The sequence below is a fragment of the Ursus maritimus genome, unplaced genomic scaffold (assembly GCF_017311325.1).
Source record: "Ursus maritimus isolate PB19 unplaced genomic scaffold, ASM1731132v1 scaffold_24, whole genome shotgun sequence".
NCBI classification, from domain to species: Eukaryota; Metazoa; Chordata; class Mammalia; order Carnivora; family Ursidae; genus Ursus; species Ursus maritimus.
Window position 1 is genome coordinate 21703350 of NW_024424897.1, and position 17232 is coordinate 21720581.

General features: G+C 48.1%; 1 protein-coding gene across 4 annotated transcripts in view; it reads left to right on the forward strand.

Annotated features, from left to right (window-relative positions):
• The window catches only part of IKZF3 (IKAROS family zinc finger 3), an 83508-nt gene extending 71144 nt beyond the window's left edge, over nt 1–12364 (forward strand). For all 4 annotated transcript variants that reach the window (XM_008689280.2, XM_008689284.2, XM_040640685.1 and 1 more), the window contains one exon: nt 6095–12364. In XM_008689280.2, the coding sequence (XP_008687502.1) occupies nt 6095–6798 (704 nt within the window). In that variant the 3' untranslated portion in view covers nt 6799–12364. The remainder of the gene's footprint in view (nt 1–6094) is intronic.
• The last annotated feature ends 4868 nt before the right edge of the window (nt 12365–17232 follow it).

The window sequence follows — 17232 nt, forward strand, 5'->3', positions numbered from 1 at the left end:
TTACGCATCCAACTCTTGGTTTTGGCTTGGGTTGTGATCTTGGGTCGTAAGATCGAGACCAACATGGGGCTCTGTGCTCCGCAAGGAGTCTGCTTAGGACTCTCCCTCTCTCTCTGCCCCTATCCCCTGCTCTCTTTCTTGCTCTCTCTTAAAACAAATAAATAAATCTTTATTTTTTAAAGGATTTTTAAAATTTATTGTGAGAGAGAAAGAGCAGGAGTAGGGGGAGGGGCAGAGGGAGAAGGAGAAGCAGACCCTCCGCTGAGCAGAAAGCCCAACATGGGGCTTGATCCCAGGACCCTGAGATCATTACCTGAGCTGAAAGCAGATCCATAACTGACTGAGCCACACAGGCGCCCCAATAAATAAATTATGTTTTAAAAATACACATGGTCTACATTCCCATAGTCTCCTGAGTTCTCTCTTTGCTCTGTCCTCCCCCTGTACTCAGGGTGAGTTTAACAGAGTTTTTTGTGATATACAAAACTGTCTCCACCACCACCATCACTGCCACCACCTCAGATTACAAGGAGACTTTGAAAAATAGGTTACTATTTGTCCGACATTATGTGGCATATTTGAGAAGCTGTCTGTATTTTTCTCTTCACTTTCTTGACTACTCTGTACTTTGTTCCACCACATAGTATTAGGGGTACCAATTGTAATGAAATTGTGTATATGCTGCATCTCCTATTGGACTGCAGTTATGTTTGGACTCCTCAAAGCACCTTACATGGTGTGAGGCTAATTATAACAATAATAATAATAATAAAAGAGCTACCACTTATTGAGTGCCTACATATGCTAGGAACTCTGTTAAGCACTTACAAACACCACAACAACTCTGTGCATCATAGATACTTCTTGAATTCACGGTGCTGGTCCATATGGAACAAAACACAGTTGCTTGTCCACTGTATATGGGAACCATCCCAGCAGAGAATCTGAAGTCACTGACAGTGGTAGGATTGTGCAGCCATGGGCAAGGTGGCAGCCAGGAAACAGCAATTAAAGCTCAAACGCAGGGGTGCCTGGGTGCCTCAGTCGGTTAAGCATCTGACTGTTGATTTCCACTCAGGTCATAATCTCAGAGTTGTGAGATTGAACCTCACATCGGGCTCCACACTGGGCGTGGAGCCTGCTTAAGATCTTCTCTCTCCCTCTCCCTCCGCCCCTCTCCCTTCCTCCTCCAAAAAAATAAATAAATAAATAAAATAAAAAATAAAATCTTAAAAAAATGCTCAGACACAGGCAGATATCTATGGGCCCTTAGACTGCATCCTACTTCTCCATTTACCGACTAAGTGACCTTGACAAGTTAACCTGTTTGTAGGTTAGGTTCTTCATCTGACTGAGAGATGTTAATTCGTTTTAGGCAAATGAGAGAATATGCAGAAAGTACCTAGGACAGCACTGGATATATAGTAAAGGCTCAATAAATAGTAGCTACTCTTATTAGTATTATATATAAGGCACAGTGCTAGGTAGTATGAAGTATAAAAACCAGAGGTAAACAGATTAGGGTGGTGGATCTTGTCGCTCGGCCCCAAAGGCAGAGGTCTGAATCCACGTGCTCGGTGAATGTCCCTTTTAGCTCTAGGTGGTGATTCTGTACTGTCAAGTTGACACTTGGAAGCCAACAACCATATACCCTCACCACATCGTAGCAATTTGGGTCAGGCAGTTGCTCAGTTTAGAGTTACCAAAGCCTAGACAGTAGAGATTGACCCCTTAAAAAAAAAAAAAAAAAAAAGCACAGGTAAGGAATGATCCTGGCGCCTAAACTCAGAACTTGCTGTTGCCAGTTGTACTTTCATCAGAAGGAAACCTCTAATTCAGCCTGAAGCTGCTATCATTAATCATTCAAAGGTGTGGTCCAATTTTGACTACAAGCTGGACTAGAGGCTCCGTGCAGGTTTGGGAGAAGTTACACTCTTGTGGTTTGACTAACCTTTTTTATGAGTGTGTTACTAAAGAAACGTGAGCTGTTGGCTTTTCAATTACTGTAGCTTACCCCTTCTGGGTTTCATACACATTGAGTCATCGTGTCTACAGGTGACTGATAATCATCTGCACTACTCAAGTTACCGTAACTCGGAGATGAGGGGATCTGATGATTGCAGGTTGCGTGCACGTGAAGATCTGAGGCTCCCCTGTCTTCACAATGAACAATGGTCTGCCTTAACCACAGAACTCAGTCACATATTTCCACTCATCCAGGGGTGTATTTTCCTCTTACTGTTTTGCCTTTTACAGCTTTAGCACTCAGCTGTCTTCTGACATATGCTGCAGGTGGTAGTCTGTGAAACTATAGGCCTAGTTCAGTAAAGCAAACTCTTGGGAGAAAGGATAAAAGCAGAGTTTGTGATGTGCCTGCCCCACCCCGGAAACCTTCTGGAACCTCTCCGTTAGATGAAAAGATGAAAAGATTCTCAGGGACCCCTGTATTTGAGGAGTAGAGTAGAGCCAATCACACTGGAAAATTATCACTGAACTCGAAAAGGCCAAGAAAGCAAAGTTCATCATTCCTGTGTCACTTTCAGGGGAATGAATATTTGTGACCTTAGCTGGCTTTCATGTTCTCAGCCTCACTCTTTCAAACAGCTTTGATCAAAGATATATCCAGTCTGGAAGTTGAAAATAAGAACTACTGATGACCTTGGCAAAGGTCTGCTTTTCTCTTGCTTTTTATTGAGTTGCCAAGGCAGGGTGTTTTCTTTGCAGATTTTTTCTCTTAGATATTTGCCTAGAAACTGTCAGGTTGGCCTTAAGGTAGTGTGGATGCAGGACAAATCTCTTATTCGATTAGATCTTCTAGCTGGTCTTTCTGGGTCCAATTCCTCACTGGTCTGGTCTTACACTTTGCTGTTCCATTAATATTCTGAAAACATTTTGACACAAGCCTCCATTGCTCAAGGGCATGAAGTGGTTTTTCTCTTTGTTCAAATCTTTGTTCAAATCTAAATCCTATGGTTGGTCATTCAGAATGCCCATCCTTTGGTTCCACCACGTGTTAACTTTTTTCAATATCTCCCCAAATCTGGGATGCAAAATGCCAGTAGGCCCACAGGGCAAGAAAATTATTTTGTTTTTTAGTTCTCTCTCAATCTTCCTGATTATACCAAGGAGAAAGATTTAGACTTAATTTGATGTTAGTCTTCTTTCACACGAATCTTACACTTGGTAATCTGTTTTTAAACAAAGAGAGGGGAACTTTGTGTCCAGGTAGTCACTGCATCTGATCAAAACTTAAATTGTTCTGTTTCCTTGTCTTTATTTTTCATAGTTACCTTCTATTTGTGGTAAGTGAGTCTAGCTTTCTGTTTATATTAGTGATAGAAAGTTTACTTAAGAAGCAAATTCATAGGGGCGCCTGGGTGGCTCAGTCATTAAGCATCTGCCTTCAGCTCAGGGCGTGATCCCAGGGTCCTGGGATTGAGCCCGGCATCAGGCTCCCTGCTCCGCTGGGAGCCTGCTTTTTCCTCTCCCACTCCCCCTGCTTGTGTTCCCTCTCTCACTGGTTGTCTCTCTCTCTGTCAAATAAATAAATAAAGTATTAAAAAAAAAAAAAAAGCAAATTCATAGGTGCCTGGGTGGCTTAGTTGGTTAAGCCTCTGCCTTCAGCTCAGGTCATGATCTCAGAGTCCTGGGATCAAGTCCCTCATCGGGCTCCCTGCTCAGTGGGGAAGTCTGCTTCTCCCTCTGCCCCTCCCCCTGCTTCACCCCCCCCACCCCGCCCCTGCTCATGTGCTCGAACATGTGCTCTTTCTCTCTCTCAAAAATAAATAAATAAAAAATCTTCAAAAAAAAAGCAAATTCATTTTAGTGCAAAGAAAGAAAAGAAAGAAAGAAAGAAAGAAAGAAAGAAAGAAAGAAAGAAAGAAGAAAGAACAAACATGTGAGCTGATTCCAACAAAACAAAACACCCTAACATTTACCAGGTGCTTTCTATGTACCAGGCATTGTTCCAAGCACTTCCCAGTGACCCTGGGAGGTAGATACAGTTATTATCCCATTACACATGAGGACTCGGAGCCATAGACATGCCAAATAGCTTGCCCAGGGTCATGCAACAAGTAATTGATGAGCCAGCGTCAGATCCAGTCCACCTGATCCAAGAACCCATGCAGTCAACCACCACACTACCCTGAGGTGTCAGTATTGCAGAATGTGAAGAATAAGTGAAGTTTGAAAATTCTGTAGTTCATACTTCCTGATACAGCTACAGCCAAGCTCTCCTAACTTTTCCCTGCTTGTGTCCTGTGTAGTCCCATATCTCTGCCTTCAGTCATGCTCCTCCCTTAATTAGGATGTCTTGTCGACCTCTCTGAAAATCTAAGTTGTACCAGTACATCAAGACCCTTCTCAAAATCTGGTTTTTCTGAGAATGCTTTCCCTGCCTCAGGTACTCCTGTATTTTTTGTATTTCCTTAATACTTAAATATATAATTTGCACCAAACTGCCTTACCCTTGCCTTATAATTCTTTTTACAGAAGACATGTTACTCCCCTGCTTAAGTGTCAAATGTGGCATTGAGAATAAAATTAGGGGCTCCTGGATGGCTCAGTTGGTTGAGGGTCCAACTCTTGATTTCGGGTCAGATCATGATCTCAGGGTCATGGATTAAACCCCCGGTCAAGCTCTGCACTCAGCATGGAGTCTACTTGAGATTCTCTCTCCCTCTACCCCTCACCCTGCTCGCACGTGTGTGCGCGCACACACGCACACACACTCTCTCCCTCTCTCTCTCTCTCAAAATAAATAAAATCTTTTAAAAAATTAATAAAATAAAAGGCCCCCACAGAGCAGAGCAGCCCTTTCACAACTTCTAACATTTATTTTTTCCAATTCCATGGATACAGGTCTTGTTTCTTTCCCACTAGGTTGGCAACCCCTCAAGAACAGGAACTGGTTCTTCCAATTCTTTTGTTTTCTTGTGTTCTTTCATTATTGGACCCTTTACTGTATGACAGTGACAGGGTTTGGAAGCATAACATGCCTAGGGAGTGTTACAGAAGAGAGGATATGGTTCAGCAAATCTCTCCAGAATCTAGCGTCTACAGAATGAAAAAGCATCAGCGATACCTTAGCCTCACTTTCGGTACTTGACACATCCTCCCTGCTTTCTCTTCCTTCTACCAGCCACTCACCACTGAGCACATCTGCCATCACTGCAGACCCTGCTCCTGCCTTCCCTGTGGCCAGAGAGCCTCTGTTTTCTAACACACAACACCCACACGCCCCAAAGGTGGCTAAACTCTATTTTCAGAATTTCTCAGCAGTTTGACATGAGCAGTAGGAGACGGTGACCACAAATAAATTTTTCAGTTAAATGTGAGATGGGTCCTAATGATCACATGTGTATCAATGATGCAGTTTTTTCAAGCAAAAGAATAATAAACTTTATGAAAGGAATAAAGACCATGATCTTTCAAGAAAGCTTTTCTAAAACTTTCTACATTTGAAGTTCTTTTACTTAAATCTCAGTCTGGTGATGATGTGTTTGGGGAGTGGTAAGTTGGAGGTTTGGGGGCTATTTTTTCTGCCTCTGTAGCTATTTAAAAAGCTGCAGAGGCCAGTTGCTGAGCGTCCCCACTTCTTGCAGCACTTCCGTCCCCCGAGCTCCCTTGTATTACAAGCAGAAAATAACAAGCAAATAACAGTTTGGGATTGATTGGGTGTTGAGAGTCCATGAAGAGTCGAAGTGCAGAGGTGGCCACACTCCTGCACAGTGGTAGCTCCCTGGCTCCCTGAGAACCCTGCCCTGGTGTCCTTTTGCTTCTTTTTCTCTGCTTTTCTCCAGCACTCCCCTCTAACATGAGCAGTGGAAACAGCTCACATTGTAGCTTCAACTTAACGACATCTCTGACTTTCCCTTTTGCCTACTGGGTTAATTTATTTTGACTGTCCAAATGTGTGCTGTCAGCCACTGTCCCTTGAGATTGTCCCCAGCACCAAATGGAACCATCCTGCCTGGGCTGGGTGTCTTAAGCAGGCCACATGTCTTTCCTCCCTTTTCAAGGACTCTGGAAAATCATTTTACAAACTCTGCCTTTGTGTTCTTCTTGTAATTCTTTCTTTCACTTGTTCTAGGTGAGAAGCGCCACTGCTTTGACGTCAACTATAATCCTAGCTATATGTACGAGAAAGAGAGTGAGATAATACAGACCCGGATGATGGATCAAGCCATCAATAATGCCATCACCTATCTTGGTGCCGAAGCCCTGCGCCCCTTGGTCCAGACACCACCTGCTCCCACCTCAGAGATGGTTCCAGTTATCAGCAGCATGTATCCCATAGCCCTCACCCGTGCCGAGATGCCAAATGGTGCCCCCCAGGACCTAGAAAAGAAGAATATCCACCTGCCAGAGAAGAGCCTGCCTTCTGAAAGAGGTCTCTCCCCCAACAATAGTGGCCATGACTCCACGGACACTGATAGCAACCATGAAGAACGCCAGAATCACATCTACCAGCAAAACCACATGGTCCCCCCGAGGGCCCGCAATGGGATGCCGCTTCTGAAGGAGGTCCCCCGCTCTTATGAACTCCTCAAGCCCCCACCCATCTGTCCAAGAGACTCGGTCAAAGTGATCAACAAAGAAGGGGAGGTGATGGATGTGTATCGGTGTGACCACTGTCGAGTCCTCTTCCTGGATTATGTGATGTTCACTATTCACATGGGTTGCCACGGCTTTCGTGACCCTTTTGAGTGTAACATGTGTGGATATCGAAGCCATGACCGGTATGAGTTCTCATCTCACATAGCCAGAGGAGAGCACAGAGCCATGCTGAAGTGAACATCTGGTCCCAGAGATGATTTACGCCTGAGCATTTGACATCATTTGTAAAAACCGACACCTCACCTAACAAGTTATTCTCCAAAATAACCCAATTCCAAACTCCTTTCCATACCATTTTTAGTGTCCAAAGTGTCATGTTCCCATGGGCAACAGGGAAATGCTGTCTTCATTCAGAACTTGTTTGCAGATATATCATGTTATCATTTTTGTGAGACATTTGTTTTCTCATCAGGGAGCTGAATTTTTATGATATTTAAAAGCCAGTGAAGTATTTGGTCATTATCTTTTGCAGCAATGGAACAAGCAGTCCTTGGAGTTTGTTGCCAGTCAAAAGAATCCCCCAGTTGTGCTGCATGAGACATTCTTTCCAAGATACATCTGCCATATGTGGAAAAGCCTTTTGGTCATACGCCCAGGTCCACAAAGAAGAGCTCACCAGTTCACCTCTCTGGGAAGCTATGCCCTTCTGCACTTAACACAGGCTGAAAGTCTAGGATATAATCTCCTCATCCCAATAGCAGGGAAAAGAACAGCCATAAAATAAGTATCTGTTACCAGTTACTGAAGACTCCAGTCTCCAAGCAGCAGACCCATTTCTTATCACACAAGGAAAAAAAATTAAGTCATTTGATGATACTTCTGCTTCAACCCTTTTACCCTCCCATATCAGTTAAAAAGGTGCTTTGGGTTAAACCAGTCATCTATAGGAGAAATTCTATACCAGAAGAATTAATGGTTTTAAACATAGACCATCACTAAAACTCCACGAAGTTGTCCATTATGGATGATGGCATCCATTTCCTGTGACCGAGATCGGCAGAACTGGACTCTGACGGAGAAATGGTTTAGCAGCACCCTGGGAGGAGGGGAGGGGCAGCTACTTGAAAGTTCTTGGTCTCCTTCATGGAGCATTAGTATACAGACCTAAAGCAAATTTGCCAATGATTTTTTTTTTTTTTTGACAGAAAACCAAACAATCCAAAAGCCTGACTTAGTCTCCCCCTCCCCACAGGAGAGGAATCAGGGACAGACATCATGAGTGTTGTTTGGGTCAGTGCCAAGCTTCCTGAAGAGGTGAGGAGGGGCGCACTTCTGCTGACAGGTTCTCCTTGATCAAGCCAGGTGGGGTTTTCTCCCCGTTTTAAGTGGAGCTGCTGTATGCCAGGAAGATTCCTGAAAGTCAGATCTTGGTCCTGCAGATGTATTGGCCAGCTTTATGGTTAATTATGAGAGATAGGCTATCAAGGAAAAGTGCAGGGATAATTGTAAAATTAGTACTGCAGTAGGGGTCCCAAAATCTGTTTGCGAATTCCATATTGGCTGCTAATTAGCTATATGACTTTGGGCAAATCACTAAACTCTTAAAACTAAGTCTCTTCAACCATAAAATGAGAGTTGGGCTTAGACACTCTCTAAGGTCCCTTCCAGCTTCAAATGTATGTGATTATGCTGTAACCCCAGTTACCTTTTAAGCCTTTTAATGTATGGGTATTAAGCAGGAGAATATGTATATGAATACCTGTTTCACATTTCTTTGGTGTGAAAATGGTAGTGTTAAATTTTTCCTTTAACCACTGAGTTGTGAATGTGAAGAGAATGGTGGAGAAGAACAAAAAACAGGAAGGTATTTTGATCTTGCCCCAAAGTGTACACACAGAGTGGCACCTGCAACTGCTTGCCAAAGCCATTTTTTTTTTTTCCTTTTTAAGAACTGGTGTTAGTGAAAATAAATTCTGCTTCCAGGGACAACTTCATGAAACCTATTTACAAATTAAGAGTAGTTTTGTGCACATTTCTACCAGAGCCAAGAATCCCCAATTCCTGTTAGATTCGTATTTTATGTATCTGCCTTGATATTTCAAAAGGGCTTAGGCATTAGACTCAAACTCAACTAATTTATGTGCTGCCAGTAATTAAAATGTTCCACCTCATACTGCACAAATGGCTTATCCTTCTTGGTAGCATGGCGTCTGTCTCAGGAAAAAAGATTTTGTGAAATTCCATGGTAACAGTCCCAACATGTTTGAGATTTTGGCTAAAAGACTAGATGTATTTCAGTGCGTAGTCTTCAGCATTCCCTGTATTTCCGTAATCCTAGACTCCAAGCTACGCCAGGTTGCTGACCTCCATTGTGGCAGAGGAGCTGCTTATTATACTCTTGAAATGCCACACGTCCTGTTGACTCTTCAGGGGACAAAAGAGAATTTGGAAGCAAGAAAGTTGGAGAGAAAGCTGGGAAAAGCAAGCATTTCCAACAGATTAGTGGAAAAGTCTTTCTGAAGAAACCAACTTTTGCACCTTGAGATAGTGAAAGAGGCCCATCCCACTAACCTGGGACTTTTTTGAAGACATGACCCTCATTTTCCCTGTGACTAACAGATTTTCTGAATGATTTCCATTCTTCTGAGGTCAGTTTTTTAGGTGGGGTGACCACTCACACATGCTACTGGGCCTAGATCGGGGCACGCCAAGTCCAGAGAAAATTTATATGTGCCAACTCCACGTTTGTAAATCGTAAAGTCGAACCAGGTAGTGTGTAGTGGTTGCCAGCACACAGGCAAACGTTTCCTTCTTTAGGCTCCCCTCATACCACTAAATGCCCCTCCCCTTGCTGGGGATGGGGGGAGAGGGTGAAGGAGAATCTTAGCACGGTCGCTTAGAAGGGCAGAGTCAGAATTCACATCCGACCATGTTGGACAGTGAGGTCCTGCAGCAGCTTCAGACGGCACATTTCCTTTCTCAGTCAGAGTCCCTCTGACATGCGCCTTGTAGGCCTGGGCTGTCTGTCATTTCCCACCACATACCCAGGAGGCCACAATCTGGGGAACGTCCAGCCCCATGAAAAGCTCCCTTGCGGCCAAGGTGACAGAATTGGGATGAGTGGGGAGGGGAAGAGAACCGGCTCTCCAGATGTTCCTTATCACCCGCACTCGAATTGTTGCACAGGTATTTCCTACTGGCAGAGACCTAAACAGACGTGTCTCCCCCATTACCCTCCACCACCACCGCCAGGGCATAAAAGATGTTGATAAATCCACCAGCGTTTAGATTCCTTAAGTCGTTCTCCCTAAAAGATTCTTGCCTTGATAACAGATAAGCTAACTAATCGTATTCCTTCTTACCCGTTCTGAGCTGTTCCTGACTCAGCTTCTGACTTTGTCAGTGACAATACTTCTCACCTTTTAAATGCAGCACTTAGCATTTTGCTAGGCCCATACTCCCAGTGGCCCAGATATAAAATGACCTCAGATTTCTTTTGCAAAGAAAAAACACAAAATTTTGCTTAGTTGAAACACTGTGTTATGAACAAATCTCACACCAACATAAAGTTTTTCCAAGTAGTCTCTGTATCACTGTTCTTATTCTCCTCCTCTGCTTTTTCCCCTCTGCTAAATGTGAGGTTTAGCAGGTTTTAAAGGAAAAAGCAGTACTGCTGATACATATCCCAGCACAGGCAGTAAGACCGTAATGGAAATGTTAAATGCTCAGAGTCCTAACTTTAAAGTGTACCCCACAGAGAGCAGGTCCGTTGGTCTCTAGTGGAGATTTGGAAACTCCAGCCCACTCCAGATTTGAATCCTCAGAGATAGCCAAGCTTCCTTCACAAAGACTTGGAATTGAGATTTATGAGCTCAAGAAAAGGAATGAGGAAAATTTTGTCCTAGAAAATACCATCAGGCTATACAGAGGAAGAGAAGAGATACACAATGATGTCTCTTCTCTTTTAAAGAATTGGGAGCTGTTTTTGCACTCAGAGAGTATAGATCAGAAAATATCTCTATATAGGTAGAGTTCAGAAAAACAGAATGGATTTGGGACTCAAGTGCCTGTAAAGAAGACAGTTTTGGCCTGAAACCAAAGGCTAGACCTGGGCCACCCTAGGAAAATGAGTCTATTCTCTAAAGCTAAAGGAGTGAATGGTTCTGCAAATGATCAGTGAACCCAGGGCTGGGCACTGCTGCCTCTAAGGACTGTGGACTCAGAAGAGCCTGCAAGAGAAGTGTAGGCTTTAGACTTTCGTGAGCTCAGAACACAAGACTTCAGCTCCATTCACCCAAGCTGTAGATAGCGCTTTCCCCACCATGCCGTCAACATGATAAACAGGTCTTTGCACTTTGAAAAAGTTGAATGCAAGTTTCCTCTAAATATTGCAAGACTGGACTGTCGTATACATTGATGTTGATTGAGCTGTCATTTGAAAATGGAATGTTAATGTTTTGATTAAAAAATGTAAGGATATAGTATCTACCTCCCAAGGATGTTATGAGGTTTTATGTAATTTTGTCTATGGGATGATGTTACTTGGGGGGAGGGAGGATTTGGGATAGTTACAAAATTTCCACTGTATGTACTGTATGTGGATTTAAAGACATGGAGATATTCCAAGGCCCTGCTAGGACCACAGTTCAGTAATTCAGTAGCCAGTGGAGGCCTCTGATCTCTAGCACATGGTTTCCGTCATGTTATTTTAATGTGTAAGAGTAAAGAATACGCTGATGGTTAGAAGCAATATGAGTGAACGTCATGCTGCAGACACTTCATGGCATTGCAGCCAGCGAAGTAGAATGGCTTTGCTCCCTCCCCGTCTCATAAGCTCTCAGTTATTAACTCCCCAAGTAACTTGAGAGTTTCCTCAAATCATCCTCACCGTCCATCTCCCTGTTGGCCCTACTCTAGAAAGCCTGGAGAGCATCCCATAGTGTTACCCACCTCCTCCCAGGCCCGTGGGGCCTAGCTTCTGAAGTTGCTTTGCTTCTTCCTCTCCTAATAAGACGGAGAACAAACATTTTAACATTATTAGGGAAATGGAGCAGCCTTAAAAATGATCCCATTGCCAGTGACTCATTTATACAAGGACTTTTCCAGGTTAGCAGACAAAACCCTTTTTGGTGGGCCTGCTTCTGTGGGTTCACAGAAACCAAATTACTGTGGGTTGCAAAGAATTAGCAGGTCATTTGAAAAGCAGACATCCCTTCACCCAGACTGTGGTTTTGCATGCTCAGGTTCGCAGTCTATGAGCTTTGGTGAGGGATCATTTTGGCTACTGGAAAAACCATAGGTTATTTTTAATTTCTGGTTACTAAAGCCACCACACGTGTGGTCTGTGGATGACCCTTGTCTGCAGAATGACAGGGGAAGAAGGGAAGCTGGTTTGGGGGTTCAGAGGGGCTCAGGGTGGCCTTCCCCCCAGGAGGAAGGGAGGGAGCCCTTGCTGAGTGGTTTTGACACGGCCTGTGCTCATAGCACGCTCATCTGGGTTTCTCAGAAATGCCCGCCCTGCCCAGCAGTGACCTTCCCTCTTAACTTCTCTGGAGTTTTACCCAGAGTCCACCCATTTGGAGCACTGGAAGGTGTTCTACTCCTCCTCCGTAAAGATTGTTTAAAGAAAGTCAGCTTCTGAAATGTAGCAATGCTAACCTTGCCAGAACCATAAGGAGTGTATCGTCACAGCAAGAAAAAAAGAAAAAAAAGAAAAAAAAAAAACCCTGCTGATAGTTTCAAGGTTTCTTTATCATGTTTGATTTTTACACTGAAAAATAAAATACTGGTGTGTTTAAAATTAGTCATTGTGCATGCCTATCATTTGTAGTTGTCATAAAATGGAAGGGTTTAATTCTGCCTCTAGGACTATTTTCTTAATTTAGCCCCTCTGACTATTTCTTAAAGTCCAAGTACCAAGGTAAATGAAATTATCACCGAAGTAAGGCCTTGCTGAGCCTGCCACTGGCATCCTGCTGCTGGCCCCCATACCCCTAAAGTGGGGTCTGGTTCCACTGGCCCTTAGTTCCCTAGGGGGACCTGAGGAAGTTGGGGACTGGATTTGGCAGGATCAACACTGCAGTGTCTCCCAGTTCTAAGGCATAGCTCTGCCCTTGCTCCCAGCAGGGGTTCTTTTTAGAAGATAGGCAAGTCCTGGCTTTTTCACCTCTGGGGTCTCAGAAACATCCAAGTTTCTTGGGAATTTGGGAAATTTAAGTGGAGTCACTAAACTCCGCCACACTTACCTTTTTTCTTTTTTACTTTTTTTTTTTTAAGATTTTAAGTAATCTCTACACCCAATGTGGGGCTCAAACTTACAACCCCAAGATCGGGAGTCACATATTCTGACTGAGCCAGCCAGGTGCCCCAGCTGCATTTAAATATAGTCTTAAGATACTTGGGGGCCCAAACCTAAGGTGCCGAGGAGAAAGTCCTAGAGATTATTCAGCTTTCTCCCTGTCTTGGCATCTTCTGTTCTCTCTTAGAACATGTCACTAGAGAGTCTAGGAGGTGATCCGGCCTTCCACTCAGCCTCTTCCAAAACACCTTCCCTTTCTCCTCCTTTGTGAGACAGGCAGAAAGAAACCCTTTCTGAAGGTTAGGATTAGCAAAGGTGGAGCTGGGTTCGAGGCAGCTTCCTCTGGCTCTCCGCTCATCTCCCTCCCTGCAGCACCAGATTATTGGGAGGCCCTCCAGCAGCTTTTGCAGTCTCAGCACTCAGGGCTGGGAGAGAGGAATTATGTCCAGCCTGCCTCTGTGTTATAACACCAAATACACCTAGAAGTGGCCTCTGGGTAGCTGAGTCTCCGCCTTAGAGAGAGTGGTATGTGGCCTCCTCCCCACTCCCTTCCCAAAGCAGAAGCAGCTCAGAGAGAAAAGGAGACCAGACCTGATCCCATTTGCCAGGGAGCAGTGGAGACAGCTCTGGGGCTGGCTGGTGCTGGATGGGCTTCCAGCCTAAGGACAGTTTCCTTTCCTAATTCTTGGGAACTAATGTGACACTTCAGAGGGTAGTGGGCCTGGCAGGGGAGGCCACCCCACACCTGCACACTCTTCCTCCCCCTCCCCCATCACTGTGGTGCCCAAACCTCCACCTGCAGGCAACTGCCATCCAAGGGCAAGCAGGGGGACAAGGACCCGTGTCCCTTCCCTCACCTCCCATTCCCTAGCACCCAGCATTTGAGGAAAAGTGGAGATGAGAGCTCTGGGGAGGCCAGGAACGCTGTGGGATGATGGAGGAGCACGTGGTGCCGGGGACACAAGTTCTGGCTGCAGAGCATTCCCGGTCAGACAGTTGTTTGCATAAAAGCCAAAAGCCACTGCACCTGGGGTGGGGAGGCCCTCTGGGGAGGTACTCCCTGGCTTGGGGGAGAGGGGGAAGGAAGGTGTCATGGAAAGTCCCTGAAGGACACGGGGTGTTGAATTTGCTGCGGTTTTGTTTTTAACTCTGTCTTGACCTGTGAAGTAGGCAGCTGCCTCCCTTCCCCCCAAAGTAACAGACCTTCCCCCGGAATAACATATATACCCAAGAATATACCCAAGGAAAGAGCATTGCAGTGGAAAGTATGGAGGTTAGAGGGCCTGTGGGTGATGTAAGCTGCCCCCCTTCCCCAGGACTGATGGGGCAGGAAGCCCTAGAGCAGTCTTTTCCCATCACTTTGCCTCCCCCCACTCCCCAGGCCCCCTGGCCCAGAAGAGCTGCCTAGTCAAATAAACCACAGCCCTGGGGGCGGCTGGTGGGAACTAGGGGGGCAGATGCCACCTCCTCCCCAGGCTTGTCCTTCCACCAGGTCAATCCCCATCCCACCCCCACTGGAATTTGTCTCAGCACCTCTACCTCCCTGTCACTCACAGACCCCACCCACCCTCCCTAGACTCTTGGTGGGGGGGGCGGGGGGGGGCGGGGAGACAGAAGGAGTCGGTGAATCCAGCTCTGAAGTCTCAGTAAAGCAAATGACAGCCTGGTGCAGACTCCAGCTTCCAGCCCCAGCCCTGCCACTTCTCTGGGTGACCCTGGGCACTTTCATTTCCCTCTCTGGGCCTTAATTTTTCCCTGGAAATAGATCTCTGAAGTTCCTTCCAACTGAGAGGAAGCCTGGCCTCCACCCCATGGCTCCAGCCAGCCTTTCTTCTAATTCCAGAAAGAAGAGGAGAGAAAGAGGGTCCTGTGCCCTCTTCCTTCTCTCCCCACCACACCGAGGCACTGACAGTGAGGTCAGGGCGCTGCAGCGGGCGGCCTATGATTTTAACAAGTGGTCACGTTCTAAACCATTCTGTGAAATTCCAATCCTGGCCCAAAGGAGTGTGGGGGACAGGGAGGTGACAGTGGAATTGTGGGCTCCGAATATGGGCACGGAGGCTGGGTCTGAACTCCCGGCCCCGTCCTCTCTTCAGGTTCTCTTCATTCTGCCTGGACCCAGACACCTGATTCCCGGGTTGGGGGTGCCCAGGCGAGGAAAGCGAAGGCCGGGCGGAGGGGGAAGGGGTGCGGTGCGAGGTGGGAGCTGAGGGGGGTGTGAGGGGAGGGGCAGCTGCACTTCTGAGAAACAGCTCGGCGTCTCAGCAGCCCGCAGCCTAACCCCCTGCTTGCGGCTTCACAGCTCGCTCCTCCTGCCGCCCACGCCGCTCGGGGCCTCTCCGGGGGTCGGCAGCCCCCGCGGAGGCGGCGGCTGCTGGGGAGGAGCGGCAGCTCCGGTGACAGCGGAGTGGAACCCACGACGGGGGGGGGGTCGGTGGAAAATGCAGGGAGGCGTGGGGCGCGTGACACCCCGGGAGTAAAAAGCCATCCCTCCCCTGGGGTCCCGAGCCCCGGCCCTCGGCACGCCTGTGTGTCCCCCCCCTCCACCCCCACCCCAGATGCTCTCCCATCACACCCGGGTAGGATCCAGAAGTGAAACTGCTCCGGGTCACAGCCCAGCGCCGCCGCTGCGCCCCGCCCCGCCCTTCCGGGCACTGCAGCCCCGCAGGATCTCCCAGCGCTCGGGCGACTGCCGGGGAGGAAACTGGGGGAGGGGAAGGGGAAATGCCCCGCGGGGCAGTCTGCAGAGCGCGGCCTTCTCTCTTGGGGGTGCCCGCTCGTAACCACGAGTGGGAACCTCGAGAGGCGTCGACCTTCACGGCGGGAGCCGAGCGGCGGCGCCTGCACTTCCCGACACGGCCGCTGGGTGTCACTGCCGCCGCGCGGCTGAGGGCTCGGGCGCCGTCGGGAGCCGGGGGCTCGGGTCCCGGGGAACCGGAGCGCCCGGCCCGCCACGCCTAGCAGGTCCTGCCTGGCCTGCGCCGTGGAGGCCCCTCGAAGCTTGGCTGCGGCTCTCAGACCTCCCTCCCCGCCTGGCGTCCGGAGGCCCCCACGCAGCCCACCAACTCGAGGGAAGAACAGCCTAACCCCGTGCCCCGCGACGGACGGGCCCGTGGCTGTGGCGCCACGCGAGCCCCCTTCCGTGGGGACGAGGGACCGAGGCGCGTGCTCTGCGGGCCCGAAGCGCGCCCCCTGGCGAAGCGGGCCGGCCTTCCCCCGCAGCCCCTCTGCGGCTCGGCGCCCTTCCGTCCAGCAAGCGGGGGCGGGCGGCGGCGGCAGAGCACTGTCCGCCGTGCTGCGGGGCCAGAGCGCCCGCGGGACCCTTACTTCGGCTCCTGCCTCGTCGGACTCGCGTCTAGCCTTACTCGTGCGGCCGCCCCTCCCCACGCCCCAGGTCTTCCCTTAGATGCGTGGGACGCGGTGGCTCAGCTTGGAAGAAGAGAACCCGAAGGTGGGAACCTGCATCGGGACCGATGGATGTAAAAGGGCTGGGAGAAAGGAGGTGCCCTGCAATCCTTTGGGAAATCGCAGTAGTGTCTGGTAGGAATACCCACTTCCATCACGTCCTGGCTCTAACTCGGGGCGCGGGGTGTGCAGATAAATGCAGGGGAATACGTCCTTGGTGGCAGTTCTGTGGAGGTGCAGGCGGCCTCCCAATCTCCCTTAGTCTCACCTAAACCACTCCAAGATAAACCCTAGCCAAGTAAAAACAAACTGCCCACCATGAAAACGCAGCTCCAGCTAAACAGCCCCCCGGTACCCAGCAAAGAAAAACCTGCCTGTTCCTTGAAGCAGCTGCAGCCCTCCGATAGGGCGCTAGCCACCATCACAGCTCACCCCACAAGGGACTGAATTTCAGACCTCGTAAGGCCCGGTAGAGCACAACCCATCTCAGCCCAGATAGTACCCCCCACTTCCTAACGCCCCTACCTGTATGGAGATCATGGAGAACCCCGGGGGACCAGCCGCAGCCCCCAGGATCACCCATTCTGTGGCTCTAGACTCCAGTTTGCAACATGCAACTTCCCCAAGTTCCCAATGTCTTTTTCCTTCCTCGCTCAACTCCCTTCCCGGGCTGGAAGCTCAGAGTCCTCTGTCCTAAGAGGCCACACTGTGCACCTCACTCCCAAACCCCAAAGCTAAGGTTCTGCCAACAGCACAGGATAGGAAAGCAAACTCTGCCGCAGACCTTACCTCTGTGCAAGTTGGGCCAACCAAACCCTGACCTCTCTGGGCCCTCTTTTCTGTCTGCTAGACCAGATCAGTTGTGTAGTAGTGGAAGCCTTTTTTCCAAGGATACCGTGAAGCCGAACTCCCAGCTATAAAGGCAATGATCTCCCCAACCCCACCCCAACCTGCCCCCCAGCTCCTGC